The sequence below is a fragment of the Phyllostomus discolor genome, chromosome 2, assembly GCF_004126475.2.
Source record: "Phyllostomus discolor isolate MPI-MPIP mPhyDis1 chromosome 2, mPhyDis1.pri.v3, whole genome shotgun sequence".
In the NCBI taxonomy this organism is placed as follows: domain Eukaryota; kingdom Metazoa; phylum Chordata; class Mammalia; order Chiroptera; family Phyllostomidae; genus Phyllostomus; species Phyllostomus discolor.
This window is the reverse complement of record NC_040904.2, coordinates 153,230,675-153,247,529: the sequence shown is the minus strand read 5'-3', so window position 1 is coordinate 153,247,529 and position 16,855 is coordinate 153,230,675. Positions and strand designations below refer to the sequence as shown.

Here is a 16,855-nt window from a genome sequence, read left to right as displayed (position 1 = left end):
CATCCCAATCAAGACGTATCTTGTAGGGCTTCTATTCTGTGCAGAGCAAAGGATGCTTCCAGGGAACCTGGACTAGATTGTTCTGTTCTAAAAGGGCCAATGAACATAACACTTGGAATGTAACACTCCAGGCAAGGATACAGTGTTACAAAGTTCAGTTCACTTGAACTCTTTGTCAGCATTGGCAGGAAGGAGAAGGGTTCACCGCGATTCAAGCTGAGCCTTGTTTTATACTTCTGTGCCTGTGTCTGAACAATGTCCTTAAGGTAAACATCAGAAACTTAATGCTTGCATTTTCAGCTTTGACATGTGTGGAATGCTTTCAAAGCAGAGCCAATTTCCTCACCTGGGTGTTAAGGGCAGTTGTATCTGCTACCTTCAGCAAGTCACTTTGAGTGAAAGCCATTGCCAGAAGCAGTCCCTACAGCGCAGGCAGCCTCCCTATGGCTCAGCCTCTTGTCCAATGACCTTAAGGACCAACTGACACCCACTTCTCAGAAATGGCACTGGTTTTCCCATAAGCCACCAGGCACATGGGTTTATTCTTACAGACACTGCTGGGGTAGCCTTCTTTCTTTAACCCTGACAATGCAGTGATGTCAGTTTTGAGAACAATCCTACGCTACCTGTGGGGCTGAAAGGAAAAACGAAGTATGGCCTCCCCAGCTGCGTTCTTCCAGCCAAGAAGCCATGTCCATTTACGCCACTCCAACTCATGACCTGCAAGATGAGCTGGGCCAGAGAAGGCAGCTGCTGCCCTCCAGACTGGGGAGTCTCCTTGGCAGGGGAGAAGAAGAGACAGCTGCTTCATATGCTGCCCCCTGCGGCTCCCTGGCAAGGCCGTGGCACAGGAGCTGGACGCATGGGGCCTGTGCGAGAGAGAATCAGCATGAGTATGAGCACGTCAGGGGCTGACAGGGCCCTTGGAGATCGCGTCCCAACCGAGGGAGCTTCAGGGTTTCTCCATTCATCCAGAGCACCTTCACGGCTATCAGTCCATGTCATACAAAGAGGAAGGAATCTGATCATTCTCCCAGGTCTTCAGGCAATCAAACCAAGCCACAGGCAGCTGATGGACATGTGGTTATTGTCAGCTCGGTCCCTGGCCCCTCCCATTTGCCCTGGCCACCATCAAGTCAGCCACGGCAGTAGCCTCTGATCCAGCAGCTTTGCTCAGGACTGCCTGCCAGTTACTCGCAGCACCTGCCCCTTGGCTTTTGCCTGAGCTCTCCGCCGCCAGGTCTGCCCTGGGCTGGCTCTCCTCCAGCTGCTGGCCCTTCTCGATTCCCTCTGCAAGTTACTGACCTCCATTCCCTGCAGGTATGTGGGTAACAATGTCCTGATCACCATCCCAACGTGTGTGTAGGGGCAGGAGACACTTTCCACCACCACCAGCTGGGTGTCCTACAATTTGGCTTGATTCTGGCCTGATCGACCTGAAGATAGTATCAGACCCCACGGTTCAGGGCTCAGTCTAACAAGACTGCCCCCAACCCCTTTGGACGACAACTGCAGGTCTAGGTTATCACCTAGGCTTCTGACCAACTGGCTTAGGTCAGAGGTTCCAGCAACCCCCTCCTTGCCAGAGCGGCTCACAGAGCTCAGGAAAACACTTTACTTACGAAAATGCCAGTGTAAAACGAAAGGATGTAACTCAGGAACAGCCAGGGGGAACAGATGCGGAGGGCAAGGTCTGGGGAAAGGGCCTGGAGCTTCACGCCCCCGGGGAGGGCCCCTCCCCCCCACATCTCCACGTGTCCACCAACCCGGGAGTTCTCCAGACTCTCCTGTCAGGTTCTGTGGACCACGGAGGCTTCACTGCTTAGGCTGACTTGGCGAATCCTTGGCCATTTGCGATTGGGCTCAACCTCTAAGCCCTCTCTCCTCTCCCTCAGCCTTAGGGGCTGTCCAAAGGTCAGTCCCCTTAACAGCATGACAAAAGACACCATTCTGCTCTCAACACTGAGGAAATTCCAACGGTTTGAGGAGCTCTGTGCCAGCAAGGACAAAGACCAAATAGGTATTTCTTATTATAAGTCACAACATCACCGTGGGCTTCTGTGCTTTAGGGGCCACCTGCACCTCTGGGTGGGAGACCTGCCCTCCATCCACCCTCCTGGCCGGTGGGGATTCAGGGTCCTGCCCACTGCCATTCAGGAAGGACGGCAAGTTACCACTGACCACACGCCGACAGCACAGAGCATGAACAGCCTGATTTCATTTCCTCGTTCCAGGGACGGCCGAGGCCCGACACTGCAAAGATTCTCAAACCAGGGGAGAGCTCTGCACCCCACCCCGGGAAAGAAGGAGACATGGTCGATGTCCCACCACAGCTCTGCTGGACCAGCAATAGGGCAGGACGATGTGGGGGGAAGATGTCCAGCAGGCTTCTCTCCAGGGACCCCACAGTCGGGAGACAGGGCGACCCTCAGGGAGCTTGTACGTGAACATATCTGATCACAACACAGACACAAGAGGGCATGAGAGATGGGCGATCGACCCCCGGGCCAGAGTGAGACTTCAGGGGCGTCAGGAACCTTTCTGAGGAGGAGGGTGGTGGACCCGTGACAAAGAGACGAGACACGTGATCAGGAAGCGAGACACGGCCCCCCAGAACACCGTCTAACGAGCCTGCCTAGGGCTTGTCTGTGTCTAGGGATGGCAACTCTGACTTACCCGTCCTATGGCTCAGAGCGGAGCTCAGACTCAAAGTGATAAGATGCAAATTGACTTCTGGCTGGTCGAAATGCAAACGATTTCTTTCCATTGGAAAAGATAACCTCAAAGGCTTTGATTTTATTTCCCTACTGTCATCAAGAAGCTTTATCATAACTGGGAAATCTTACTGTCATTCTTTCCTTCTTTACCCATGGACTGAAAATATATACATACGTGTGTATATATATATAAAAAAAAAAACCCCAAACTCATTTGCATACAAATTACATTTTTTACATTTTGGAATGTTGTTTTAGCGGCATCATAGATAAGGGGAACTGATGGAAATGATACATATTGAGGACTGCCAGGGCTGGATACCATTAGTCATATGAAACGTACAACCTGAATTCCGACCCTTGTTCTACTATCCTGTGGTCCCTCACCACGTTCAGATGTTCGGCCGCCCTGTTTCACGGGGAGAGAACATGCTGGGCTGACTGATGCGGTGATCAGTAACTAGACACACACGAGACTGTCTTTGTAAATAGGTCCTCACTCTGGTTGACGCCTCCGTCTCTGCAGACTCGGAGGCAGCTGGCCGAGCCTCCTTTTAGTTTGGGATCCCGAGGAGACCTCATGTTCTGGGTTTCTGACAACACACAGCTTTGGCAAGACTCTGACTGACGGTGACTTCCCCAGGGCAAATGGCGTTTGTGGAGTCTGTTCTCCTGATACTGGTCCTGACCCCTCTTCGCTAAGGGGGCAAACGGAGGTTCTGGGAAGTGACAGGGCTAATGACCGTCACGCTGAGACCTAGCCTCGGTCTGCAGGGCAGTGAAGCCTGTGCTCTCTCTCCCTCATCGCTCCTCGCCTGAGAAAGAGAAGCTGGATCTACACTGGTGGGCCGGAGAGTCAGTGTGCCCCCGGAGCTCCTGGAGCCCATCGCAGTGAGACAGCTCCGCATGAGCTGTTTGGAGGAGGCCAGGTGTGCGGCAGCATTTGATCTGGAGTAGCAACTCCGGATATCTGGTGAAGAAAGAGGCGTGTGCCTGGGTAAGATGTGTATTCCCATTTTATATTTCCTCCTAGGGCTGAGCCTGTTCCTGACTCAGGGACAGTATGGGGAAAGAAGCTGCCATTAAACACCCCAAATGGCACCCCTTCCACGGAGTAAACCCCCTCACACCATGGAGAGGAGCAAAGGCCCCTCTCCAGTTACTCACACAACAGCCCTGGCTGCGTCGGGAATGCCAATGGCAGCAAACGCAGCCCCGGGAAATAAACAGGGTTCTGGGCAACTCAAATGCCACCTGAGTCGTAAATGAAAGTAGATGCTGGAAAATTATTTTAAAAATATTTCTGTAAAAAGATAAATAAAAATAGCTGCGCATGAATAAGGCATACAATTTAACTGAAAAATGTGCATAACAGAGCCCAGGAAATGTCAGTGTGGTTTTTTAAAAAAGCCCAAATGCTCTGAATGTGCGGAACTTTCTGCTCTGCGGAATTTATTTCTTTTTTTCCGTAAACTCTGCAAAGAAGCTCATCTCAGAGATAGATGAAGTGGACCCCACAGGACATTTAAGCTTCAGCAGGGAAAGAAGGGCTATCAGTAAACTGTAGCTAAGATCACAGACTATTTGCAAAGAGAAAGAATTTGTGATAAGCTATAGTACAAACCAGAATTCATTTTAAAGATAAAACTCAGAAGTTCCAGGGCCAAAGATGCTACCTCACTTTTTTTAACCTTGTCACCAGGTGTTGCCTATGAAATAGAATAATCACCTCTAGTTAGCAAAACCTGAGGGAATGAGATTCAATCTTTAGGGTGCAAAGGAATCCATCGAAGAGGTTGCTAAAATGCAGGTGGTCAGCCTGAAGTGTCAGAAAATGCTGGCCAGGTTAGTCTGGGTGGGGTTTAGGAACCTGCATTTTAACCAGCACTCCGTGTAATCACGGTCAAGGTCATCAGAGGTTCACACGCCAAACTACCCTCTAAGACTGCAGGCCCCCAGCTTTCGGTTGAGACCCACTAAAAACCCTTGAAATCAGCTTACTGAGATCACATGTCGAAAAGAAACAAACAGAAAACAGGAAATCTCAGTGTACAGTGTTTGGATTCATTCATTCATATATGAGTGTGGGTGTATGCGTGTACTGACATGTGAGCTGAGACGTATTTCATACTCGGACTCAGCCAGGAAAGTCTGACAAGCAGTGTTCTAAGGGAACATGGGTACCACTCCCCTGTGACCTCCTCCTGCCCTGGCCCTCCAACTAGGCACTAAACCATCAGTCAGCTCCAACTTCCTCCCCCATCCATGTGGCCAAAAGGGGGAGGAACGCTTCATTTGTTTGTTCTCAAGGGTCAGGAAGGACAGCCAGCTTTTTGGGTTGATGAATGAATACAGACCCTGGAACCACGTGAAGGAAGGCCTGCCAGGACCTGGTAGAGCCTGAGGTACAACAGATGATGCAAAACAAACAGCAACCACTCAGACTCCGACCTGCGCTTGGGATTCAGACAGCCTAAAGGAAAGGCGGGAATGGTGAGGAGGGCTGGGTGGAAAATGGGGGACAAACAATGGAGAAGACGTTGAAACCCAAGAAACTGAAAGATAAGCCCACACTTTATTCCTTCTGGATAAATATGTTAGTAACCCATCATCAGGAGATGGAGGGGCTGTTGCTTTTGATTTTTCTCTCCAGGAACGGAGATGGATGCTTGCAGGTTCTAGCGGTAGTGAGAGTTCGTGGGAGCTGGCCTGGCCCTGCACAGGTGCGTGGCTTGTTCTCACGGACACAGCTTCCACCAAGTGATTGAGGGCAGCCAGGAGGCAACACCAGAACAGCATGTTCAGAACAGCGTGCTGTTCACCGCATGCAGCCTCTCCACTCCGGACCTGCCAGCCCCTTGGGAATTCACCCACTAGGTTCATTTAGAAAAGCCCACCCAAGGGGCCCAGGGAACCAAAAACCAGCCCTCATTCCATGGGTCATGCTGTGTCCACCACCTTGGGGTGTTCTTCAGCTAGAGGAAGGGGTGTTTTCTAATTCCCTGGCCCCTTCCCCACACCAGCACACAGAAGAGCACCTTTTCCTCATTCTCACAAAGGTTTCGTACAGGCGGGCAGTGCCCTGACGGAAGGGTCACTCAAGTCTACCCAGAAGTCACTGTGCTTGTTCATGGTGTCAGGCCACCGTCCAGAGTTCAAAAGACAACTACAGGCAAAGGTTTTCGGTCTGAGCCTAGTGACTTCTCTGAGGAGCGTTTCTCTGCTCAAGCACTTTGGAACTGAAGAGCGTTTTTAGCAACATGCATGTGGATGGCCCATCAGAGTAACCGAATTCACTCACAAAGAAAAGAAACCTGAGATGTGGGCAATGACCACTCCCAGGGAGTCCCTCTTGCCAGGCCACAACACTCAGCACCGCGTGGACTTACGAGAGTCTTATTTTGCTTGGAATCAGTTCAGAAGGCGAGGCTACGTGGGAACGGCACTGAAGCAAAGGGAAAAAGCAGCATCCCACCAAGTAGGTCCCGTTGGTTCACCCGTGGCTGTGACCTGGAGCCCCCCAAAGCACACACGGGCACACATTCCCAAACGGTCTGCCCCTGCCACTCACTATGCTGCTGAGTGGATGATGCGTTTGGAACAGATTTTAACGGGATTTATTTTCATCCCCAGTACTTTTTAAACCTCAGCCACAATCATTCGCACATCCAGTTCACCATCATTATCTGTGCTAAATGCTTTCGGTGCAGGAGAGGAGGGGAGATGGTTTTTTTTGCATTGCTGGGCTATCAGTAATTTTCCCTGGAAGAGACTGCTTTACTCCAGAAAGAAGAACAACTCTGTTTTAGACTTGCTATTTCCCTGTCCTGCAGACGGGGTTAGTAAGTGTCTGCTAAAGAGGGCTATCGTGACCAGCATAAATCAATACATTATAGCACATAGTAGGCTCTCCATACATGTTGGTGACTTTCCCTTGGGTGCAGAAGGTGGGAGGGTTATTAAGCACGCTGCTGTTTGCCTGGGACAGTGGAATTTTGGAGAAGAGGATGAGACAGTGCTCCTCAATTCCTGAGGGATTAGGGAGGTGCAGCCCTTTTCCTGGCACGACAGGATTAGCACTGACTGTGCAGCTTCTGCAACTGAGGACCCAGGTGAGTCCTTTCAACCTCCTCACGGTGTCTGTCAGCTAGCCTGTTAGGTCCTGTGAGAGGGGGAAGGCTGGTGTCTGCTAGACATTTCAATTCAGGGTAACTGGGTAAACAATCTAATTTCTGGCATGGGGTGAATCTGGGTCACCACCCAAAAATGTCAGAAGTTCCTTTGTTTTTCTGTCAAGTTCTGTAACTCCTCATAATGCACAACGCTCCAATTCAAGGCTCTGGTCTTGTTGGAATATTCTCATTCCCTCAGCATACCACAGTCTTTGACGTCCCTTTGTGCACGGCTCATTTTGTACTTGGCCTGCCTCCCCACTTCCCACCTTCCTGCAGAGCGAACACCTGCTTTTAGGAAACCCTTTCTGAGCCTGTGCAGTGGGCAGGGTCCACCCTCTGTCCTCCAAGGCAGCCTCGTCTCGCCTCTATCATTGTATGTTCTTCCCACTGCTTCCCACACTGGCCCTGTCAGACCATGTGCTCTCTGGGGCTTGCCCCCACTCTTTCAGTGAAGAAATGCACAGTACGTGTGTTAAATGAATGAATGAGTGAATGAGTGGTGAAAGAATGAACCCAGAAATAGAATACCAAGTTCAGAACCCAACTTCCCACACCGTCCTTTCTTTCACCACGTCCTTTGTCAGCTATAAAAGAAATTCTCAGTTTTCATAGGTGGCTAGGGAAAATGAAGTCTTTAGAGAAAAAAAGGAGTAGCTGGCATGTCACCTCCTTTCAATCTGACATTTATTTGCTCTTCTGGGTAAGACAAACAATTGCTAGTGAATAAATTATTAACTACAGAGCGGTCTTGGCTCTCAAGAAAAATGGAGAGACTGTAAGTGTCCTTGTGTATTAACAAAAGTAAAGTGCTGGTTCTACAAAGAATACCAGAGACGCCTTTCTACCGCTGCTGTCCCTGGCCCAGGGTTCCATGAACACAGTCACACGTATATGCTCCATTTAAACTCTGCCAGGAACTCAGACTCATCCCCGCCTGCCACTGTGGGTTTTCCTCCATGAGGTAAAGTAGGGCAACTATCGTGACAGAAATGGAGCATCACCAGGGCTTACCCGGTCCTGACCCAAGACATCTAAACTGTCTTGAAGAGAGCTCCGTGTCCCCTGGCTAACATAACAACCTGCTGGCGCCTGTAATTAAGGATTAAGCCTCCCCATGGTACACCTGAACCCTCTTTTCAGCGAAGCTATGAGTGTATACATTTAGGAAAATCATTTCCTCCCTTCCAGTGAAGTTGGATTGATAGACCAATCGTCAGAGCTCTGTGTGACACTGGAGCCTCAAACTTTTACAAGAATATTTTGGCCACAAACACATTTTTTGGATTAATTCATTGCTTGAAATTCAATTATCTCTGTTTTACAGAATGATGTCCCAAAGGTCCCGTTGGGAGAACACTCGAAGTCTCTGCTATCTACCTTTAAGCTCTGGCTTCCTTCCTTGGCTGAGCCCAAGTCAATGTCACTGTCATGCTTGTGCGTCTGGCGCTCAGGCTACGCACAATGGCTGGTCAACGGGACCCTAAGGAAAGAGAAGAGAGCTTCCTGACCTTGTGCAGCTCCACAGGAGTTGGGGACACGATCTCCTTTATTTCTTGTTTCATTTTTCTCAGGGGGACAGACTTCCTGCCCACCTCGGAGGGCAGGGTATTGCTCCGTGCTGTTTGGCTATAGTGTGGCCGAGAGCTGCTCCGTTCCTGGAAGCTGGCCTGTCGCCCCAGCTGACTGCGAGGTGTTGGGGCCTCATGATTCAAACTCATCGTGCTCCCCGACATGATTGTTGCCTGTGGCATTGACAATTTTCAGAAACAATTAAGCCATGGACAAAGAAAAGGATTGGGTTGCTCAACATTAAGCACATTTCTGCTTCTGCCCAGTCAAAATACAGTCTCTTCAGGGCATAACTGAAGGCTGGAGAATGGATGTACTCATTGAAGTATGAAAGTCTGGAAAAATGCTTTGCAAGTGCCATTTATAATGCACATCTCAAATCCAATTTAAGTGCTTAAGCTGTTGAGTTTATTTAATCAAATACCACCCCTGGCCATTCAGAGGCAAATTGAAAAGCTCTGATGTTTTGCTTACTGTAAACTACAGTTTAAGCATTAACTTTCCATTGAGTCAGCTCTAAAGATGGGGTTCATGAGGCAACCTTCAATCTGCCTTATAGAAAGGAACTAAGAACTTCTCAGTAGAGACCAGGCTGCCTCTACTTGCAATGCTGCCTCCAGTCCCACCTGGAGAAAACGATGGGCTGACATGCAGCTGTTGTTACAAAGGCAAGAGCTTCTACCCAAGCCTCCTTGTCTTTGGTCTTTCCTTTGGCCCATGGCCAGACCAGCCAGGTCTCTGCAGCATTTGGCATAGGTCAGTGTTTCTTAGAAATGGCCTTTGTTTAGTAAGGTCCTGAGAGAGGTAAAAGAATCACCATTTACCATGCTACTTGGATTCAGCCCTTTGCACAAAAGCTGTGAGACCTGGGTTGGCTTTTACTAGTGAATTGGGAAGTTCAGTTTCAAGTATGTTCCTTACATAATATGTAGGGGACATACATATTATGTTTGTACAAGGAACAAAATTACAAGATTAGATTCCCCAAAATGAGGGTCTTAGAAGGGAACAAAAGAACATTTGAAACCAGTGTCAAGTTGGGGATACCCATTTCTCACGGTTAGAGGATGCTGAAATCCCGAAACCATGCCTGCATTCTTCAATATGATGGTCATGTGAAGGTGAACCACCACTGGTGAATCTGCCAGGAATCCTGGGAACAGAAAATGAGTTCCACGTGCTGTGCTACAGCATGGAGCGATGGTTTACAGTGATACTGATGCTAAAGGTACCGGCAACAGAAGTGTAATCTGTTGAGTGCTTGGGATGTAGCCATCCATTTAAGACTCACAACAAATTTATGAAATAAGCACTAAGCATTATTAATAAGCATTATTCCTCCCAATTTACAGGTGAGGAAACTGAGGCACAAAGAGGCTGACTTACCCAAGGTCACACAGGTAGTAAATGAACCAAGGGTACTACCTAAAATTATAGATCAGGAGGAAACACTGTAAAGTGAGTGAATTTTCATCTGTTATCTAAGGTTTTGTAATTCCAGCTTCACCTGGTATACAGCTATAAATATACCACGAACAAGACCTTTGAATGACAGGCAAGTTTCAGTGCACTTGTACACATATCTGTATTTCTGTTGAAAAAAGAAATAAGACAAGTAAACTCATTAAGATCCTAACTAGATCAGTTTTTTAATGATAATTTTGAAAAAGTAAACTGTGAATAATATCTTACTATTCATTGAGCATTATCAACACATGCTAAGCACCATTTATATGTGCGTGTGTAGAATATCATTTAACAATGTTGTGTGGGAGGTATTATAATGATTATATCTCCCCGTTTCAGTTAAGGCAAGGGATGCCCGAGAAAGTCAAACACTCGCCCAAGAGTCTGGGATGGCATCCTGAGCAATCTGGCTCCAGAACCCTCATTGTTTATGGGCAGGCTGTACGCTTCTCAGTCAAGTGTTAGGTCAAAACATATAAAAATGACTTTTTAGCAGGTTCAAACCCTAATATTTAAACCAGTATGAATTATCCATATTTTGGTTTATGTCACATACATTCCCTTTTACAAATGAAATCTTTGAATTACTAGGTGTGCCGGTATCACGGGCACCCTTTTATTTAACAGAGCTTAACGTGCACGTGTCATTTCTCTGCTTAACCTGCAGCTAGGGACAGTACCCAGCGACTGCTCTCCCGCTGTGTGACCATCCGTCTACTGCTTTTTCCTGCTTAGACTAGTTATTTACTTTGTTAACATCTATTTTGTTTTGTATTCACTTTTTCTGGGACTGGCAGGAAAAACACTGGAGGTAAAATACTCAATTGCTACAACCGGGAGACATCAGCTTGCTTTGATAAGGCTTAGTCCCTGCAGAAGGGTCAAAACGGCCCAGGCAGGGTGGTGAAGGAAGCAATGACATACGGTCCGAAGGCCTCCAGTGCCAGTGTGCAACGGGTGGCTGGCTGTCTGGTTTAAAATGAACTTCAGTTGCATTAGTGACCTCTATGGAGGCCTATAAAAATTAAAACACAAATATATAAACCACAATAAAAAGTTAAAAGGTATTTTAAACTATCTAGGATTTGTTTACGGTCTCTCAGTTATCTATTTCCTGGTTTTATTTTACATGATTCATAATTTACAGTTATAATCTCCTTTTTCTAAATTATCAGGGAGATAATTGACATATACAAACAACTTAGAAGAGATATGTTCAAGAGTTCTCTCACTGACACTTAAGCCTTCTTCCTATACTAAACAAAAAATAGTTAATGCAGGGTTCACTAGTCAGACAAGTGGCAAAACATAATAATTCATTTCTATTGAACATTTACTAAGTGCCATATAAACGTTAGCTCATTATAAAACCATTTTAAAGAAAGAGATATATCTGATAAGACATATTAAGTAATTTGTCCAAAGTCTTAGTTAGCATGTTCCTCTTTTGTTAAAACTATACATTCTTCAGTGCTTAAGTTGAAATTATTGCTAACAATAGGGAAAATGACTAGTATAATTTTCATTTTCCCTTCAATTGTAGTCATTTTTATCTTAGTTAATCTTCTACATTTGTTACAATTATAGTACACTTTAACTTTTAATACTGGGTATAATTTCATAGGCAAGAACCTAGCTCAAATATATATATATATATATATATATATATATATATATATATTTTTTTTTTTTTTTTTTTTGCGCAAGGGATCAAAGTTCACTTAAACTAGTAAATGAATGTGTTTTGTGATAAAAGTGTAAATAAGACCCTAATTTACGGTTTGCCAATCATTCTTTCTAGTTGAGGACTTTAATTTCTCTTTGGTTTATACATTCAACCCATCTCCTTTCTGGATTTCTAATTTCAAGGACCACACCTGCCTGAAGCTATGCTACAGACAATTTATATATAGGCTGTTGCAACATTTTCACTGGATAACTCAATTTCTGGATGAAAAACACAACCTTATATTATCTTTTACATCATCTGAATTTTTACCTGATACAAAAGTAGCTATTAGAAGAACAGATGCATGCATCTTCAAAAAAGCATCAAAATGCAAAATGAAAAAGGCATGTGAGCCAAAACACACTTTCAAAAGCAGGTATACGTTCAAAGCTTGTGAATTGAGCTCATTACTCAGTTTGGGCCCCTTGGCTGATCATTCTACACACAGGAAGTGGTAAGAGTTTAAATAGGCCCACTGATGCTTAAGCATTCTACATTTTTTGGAAGTTGGGTTAAAAAGGAATCAATCGCTGCCATTTCAATGTGTTCCAGTTTTATAGGATTATCCATCTCCAGGTCCTTCACCCACGCTCTGAAGCTAAAATTCATGCCAGGTAATACCATGATGTTTATAAATTCAAATCAATATTTTTCTCTATAATTCTCTTTGCAGATTCACAAACGTCAGAGTCACACGAAATATTCACACATGCAATTTTGAAGCAAAATAATATAAAGATGAGTAATCATTTTAGAATTGCAGGAGTTCCACCCAGTTATGCCATTCACATTCCTTATGGTGACTTGGGGACCTCATACGACATCAAAATAAAAATGAAACTTCTGCCACTTTATTTTTTTACAGCTTAGAAAATTTAAAAGAACATAAAAGGAAATAGTCCAGGACTTCCCAGACCAAAGTGTGAATACCGTCAGCAAATTCATGGCTTTGATTAAAGAACTCAGCAGGAGTTCAGCTGTAACACTCTGTCTCACCCAGACTCCTCAAGTTCACACCAAGTTAATACGGAATCAGGGCTTGTGATCAACAGCAAAGTGCTGTGCAACCCTTTGGCTGCTTAACCCACAGACTGGCCTTTTGCACCAGCTGCACTATCATCTATTTCAAAGGGCAAAACAAAATAAAAGAACATTTCCTCTTATGTTCCTCTTCACGATCAAATTAATTTCTATACCAGGTACAAATGAAAACATGCCAAAGAAACCTTTCTAAAGCAACTAAGGGAATGAGATGCGCCACGGCTGGGAGACGTAGCTGGCTCCTTAGCGATTCAGTGGAAAACAGGTACAGTCAGGGTTAGCAGGGAGCGATGGCAGAAGCCACAAGTCAGTCAGCTCGGGGTGGGGGTGGGAGGGTATGTGAAAATGGGGAAAGAAATACTTTTAACTGCATTGTATCAAATCAAATTGCTGTCCGGAAGGCAAAGGGGCAGGGGAGGCAGCTGCACAAGCAAAAATATAAACATAAAGGGTAGCTACCAAGAGATTCATGTTTCTCAAAGACACACGCCTGTCAGCTTTCTCCTGTGGAAAGGGGTTAAAGCTTTTAAATGAACTGGTGTGATAAATGCAAACTCAAAAGGACCAAAAAAAAATGAATGTAGAAACAATGAAAGCAAGGAGCGGGACTGAGGCTACCTCAAGCTCTCTCAGAATCCCTGACTGTCCACAGGTCTCCAGATCTTCCAGCGCCTGGGACCAGAAGTTTTCCTCTTGCTCGGCCTCGGCACTGTCGGGCACCCCTGTGAAACTGTCACCAAAAAGCATAGTTTTAGTTAAGAAGTTGCTAGACATCATGTTTTTCCCTGTGTTCAGAATCTCTTTCCGTCATCTCACACACAAAAGATAAGAGTCAGTTTGGATTTGCCTTTCTTCTAACAGTGGCCTCCAGCTAGGGCCAGCTAAGCATCCTTACACCTAAGGACACTTTGGGAAACGTGAAGTGTGTTGAAGAATGAAAGGAAGGACCGCGGTCTCACTGGCTGCATTTCAGAGTACTCACGGCTGCTGCTGCGTGAGCCGCATGAACGTGGAGTTTGTGTGGGGATATCCTTCAGCTACCACGGCTACAGGGAAAGAGAACTCGGGCTTTTCTCTAGGAGAGAAAAATGTGTTTTCCCCACCCTGTGGTAAACATCAGGATGGATCAATTCAGTCCAATCATTTTTTATGAATTTCCTTAATATATTTTGGTAAGGGACAAAATGCTAAAATATGCCTCTGAGTTAAAAATATGGGAGCCTAGATGGACCTTTTATTTTAATGTTAGTTAATGTAAAACTACCTTTTAAATGAAAAACAAAATGAGGGGGAACGAGTCACAGGTTGAGGACAGTTTTCAAAAGTAGATTTTCCCCACCTGCTGCTGCTACCGTTTTCTCCAGGGGACACCCGGCTCTTGCCCCATTGTGTGGTGGGGCCCAGGCCCCCACCGCAGGCACAAGGTTCAGGCTCCTGTCGCGCAAGAGGCCAGTGTGGATGCCTGTAGCAGCCTCAGGAAGTCAGAGCTAGAAATCTGTGCCACTGGACACAGAGAAGCTCACGTCTGGCCCAGAAGAACTCGGAGCAGCCTGGACAGAGCAACAGTTGATGGGAACCTTACCCGCTGACTGTGGACCGGTCCCAGTCTTCATTACTCAGCCCCACATCTGGGTAAGTCTGGCTTCGAGGCTTAGTGACGGGGGACAAGCTACCTCTCGGCTTGGAACTCCTCCAGTCGTAGGTGTTGAAGTTGTATCCTGAGGCCTGAAAGCCAGTGCCTGAAACAATAAAACGGGCATTTTATTCTGTGTCTGAGAACCTCAAGAGAAGTCTGTTGACTAACTTGCCTTTTTCTGTGGTTTCCGTTAGTTTGTTTGAGGGATTGACTTGAATGGAATTTGGAATCACAAAGGCCATGAAGATAACACTCAAGCCTTATATTCAAAACATTTCTGCACATATTATCCCAATTGATTTTAACAACATCCCAGACGTAAGACCTTTAGACCCCAGCAGGAGGGGCCACGGAGCTGGGCATGTGCTTTATAGGACTCCTGCCCTACCCTGTCTGTGCAAGAAACCTATTGGGCCAGAGGATATACCCAGCAGAGTTATATCCAACCTTTCTTACAGCAAGTTCCAGAAAGTCAGAATCCTGAATTTCCTACCCCAAAAGCCCTGTGTCCACTTCCGAGCAGTGTGAGGGCTTCTTACGCAGGTGGGACCTTCTGACAATGGACTTTGCCACCAGATGTGGGTTCCGGGCCTAAGAAGTGGCCACGGGGCTGCTGGTTGCAGGGGTGTGGACAGAGCCTGGATACTGGGCTGCAGCCACAAGTGTTAGGGATGGGCCTGGGAATTACTTAATGCAATGAGAATGCCATTGTTAGCAAGTAGAGGGTCAGATAACAACAGCAACAAAGACCATAGCAAACACAGAGTGGGCACTTACTCTGCGCCCAGAACTTCATTAAATGCTTTCTTTGAATAGCTCTATGTATTCTTCGTGACTGTCCTTAAAAGTAGGGACTGTTACTACTTGCATTTTACAGGTGAGGATATTAAAGACTCATAGAGCCGTGGTTCAAGTACCTAGGGCTACTTGCATACTTTCTTGGGGGACCCGGTCATAAATTCAGGAGACTTAATTTTCAGATCCTCAAGTTCCACGTGCACGTTTCCCCAAAACAGCCCTGGCTGAGAAGCTGCCAGGATGTGAGGTCTGCCAGTTCTCCCCTTCACCTCCACTTTTACAGCTGTTTTCTGCCTCTTTACAAATGAGTGACATTTCTCATCCAACAGAAGCCTTTGAAGAAGGTTGGCCCCAGGATATAAAGACTCAAAGATGCCAAGTCAAGGGATAAGTTGGGAAAGGCTTGCTCCCGAGGGAAGGTCTCGGAGAAGCAGTGCTGTATTTCTATCAGGTACAGATTCTTGGCCCGGCTTTGACCTTCTCTCCCCCATAGATCTCTCTGCACCTTGGAGTCAGAATTCAGAAGTACTGGGAGGTGGGCACCTTTTGATGGTTATTTGAATTGCAAAACTGAAGACTGACCTCCTCTCTGACAGGGAGTTAAGTCTGATTAGCTTGATGCATGAGACAGCGGGGGATGTTTTGGACAATTAGCTTATATAATGGACATTCTCTGTGAATCTGAGCTAAATCCTTGGCTCTGTATTTTGACAAAGATATATTTAAAGCATATTTACAATAAACTGGAAACTCTAGTCTTTGCAAGTATTTAAATTTCGGGAGAAACACTTTTAGAAGACAACTGTAAATATGTGACAGGGTGTGCAGTTTTTAAAAATTCTTGTGGGGGCCCAGTGAGAGTGCCAGGGCTTGCTGTAGGCCCGGCTCTCCGGCTTGTGCTGCAGCCGCCGTCCCGGCTCCATCTGCCACTTCAGGTTGTGACCCACGGCATGAGTGTGTGTTCACATGTGTGTCCAGGTTGTAATATAACCTGTGTTTCTTCCTGTGTTTCAAAACACTTAGTGTAGCAAATAGGCCGAGGCCCCTGTTCTCACACACAATGAAATGACCGGATCATGGGTCTTTCTCATTCACGTTCCCTCCACTCCTTAGATCCTACAATGCCATCCTCACTGTTGGTTACATACGGCCCAGAGAAACCAGGATGTCCAGAAGATAATGCTCTGATCAAAACGACTTGCTCTCAAGCATGCAGGAGGATGCCTACAGCTGCATCCATGCTCCATGAACCTTTTGTTTTGGGAGACCAAGGCTTCGAAGTCCTTGGTGCAGAGGAAATATGTGCAGTTCAATATCTCAGTTTCTTTCCCAGATAACCACAGGAGTGTGGCCAACCAGTTGGGAAGCAATCTTGTGTGATGAATGTGCAGTTTTCCCTCAGAAGTGGTGAATGGAGGGAACACACAAGTCCCCTCCTGTAGGGGAGTGACGGGGTAACACCATGTCTCTCCTGGCTCCCCTGAAAGGGATCCATTTTCTCCTGAATGGAAACAACCACCCTTAAAACACAGGAAGTCACACTTTTTGTGATGCAAAGGGTTAGGGGAGCCTGCTGTTTGCTTTTCTCAACTGGCTTTATGCCTGCTGAGAGCCAAATGCTAATGGTGTCCTCCTGGGGGGGTGACCTTTTCTGATAAGCATTAACCCACGTGACCATTCAGTTCCCTGGGGAAATTCCAACGTGTTTTAAACTGGGAAGATT

At 46.3% G+C, this 16,855-nt stretch overlaps 1 protein-coding gene across 9 annotated transcripts in view; it reads right to left on the bottom strand.

The window, feature by feature from the left end:
• Nucleotides 1-16,855, bottom strand: part of GRIP1 (glutamate receptor interacting protein 1) — a 664,666-nt gene that overhangs the window by 7,967 nt on the left and 639,844 nt on the right. For 6 of the 9 annotated variants that reach the window (XM_036018708.1, XM_028532026.2, XM_036018706.1 and 3 more), the window contains 4 exons: nucleotides 14,281-14,437; nucleotides 13,317-13,428; nucleotides 13,158-13,202; nucleotides 8,401-8,634 (listed from right to left, as the gene is read on the bottom strand). In XM_036018708.1, the coding sequence (XP_035874601.1) occupies nucleotides 8,401-8,634; nucleotides 13,158-13,202; nucleotides 13,317-13,428; nucleotides 14,281-14,437 (548 nt within the window). The remainder of the gene's footprint in view (nucleotides 1-8,400; nucleotides 8,635-13,157; nucleotides 13,203-13,316; nucleotides 13,429-14,280; nucleotides 14,438-16,855) is intronic. The other 3 variants (XM_036018707.1, XM_036018710.1, XM_036018711.1) reach the window with 1 other exon arrangement.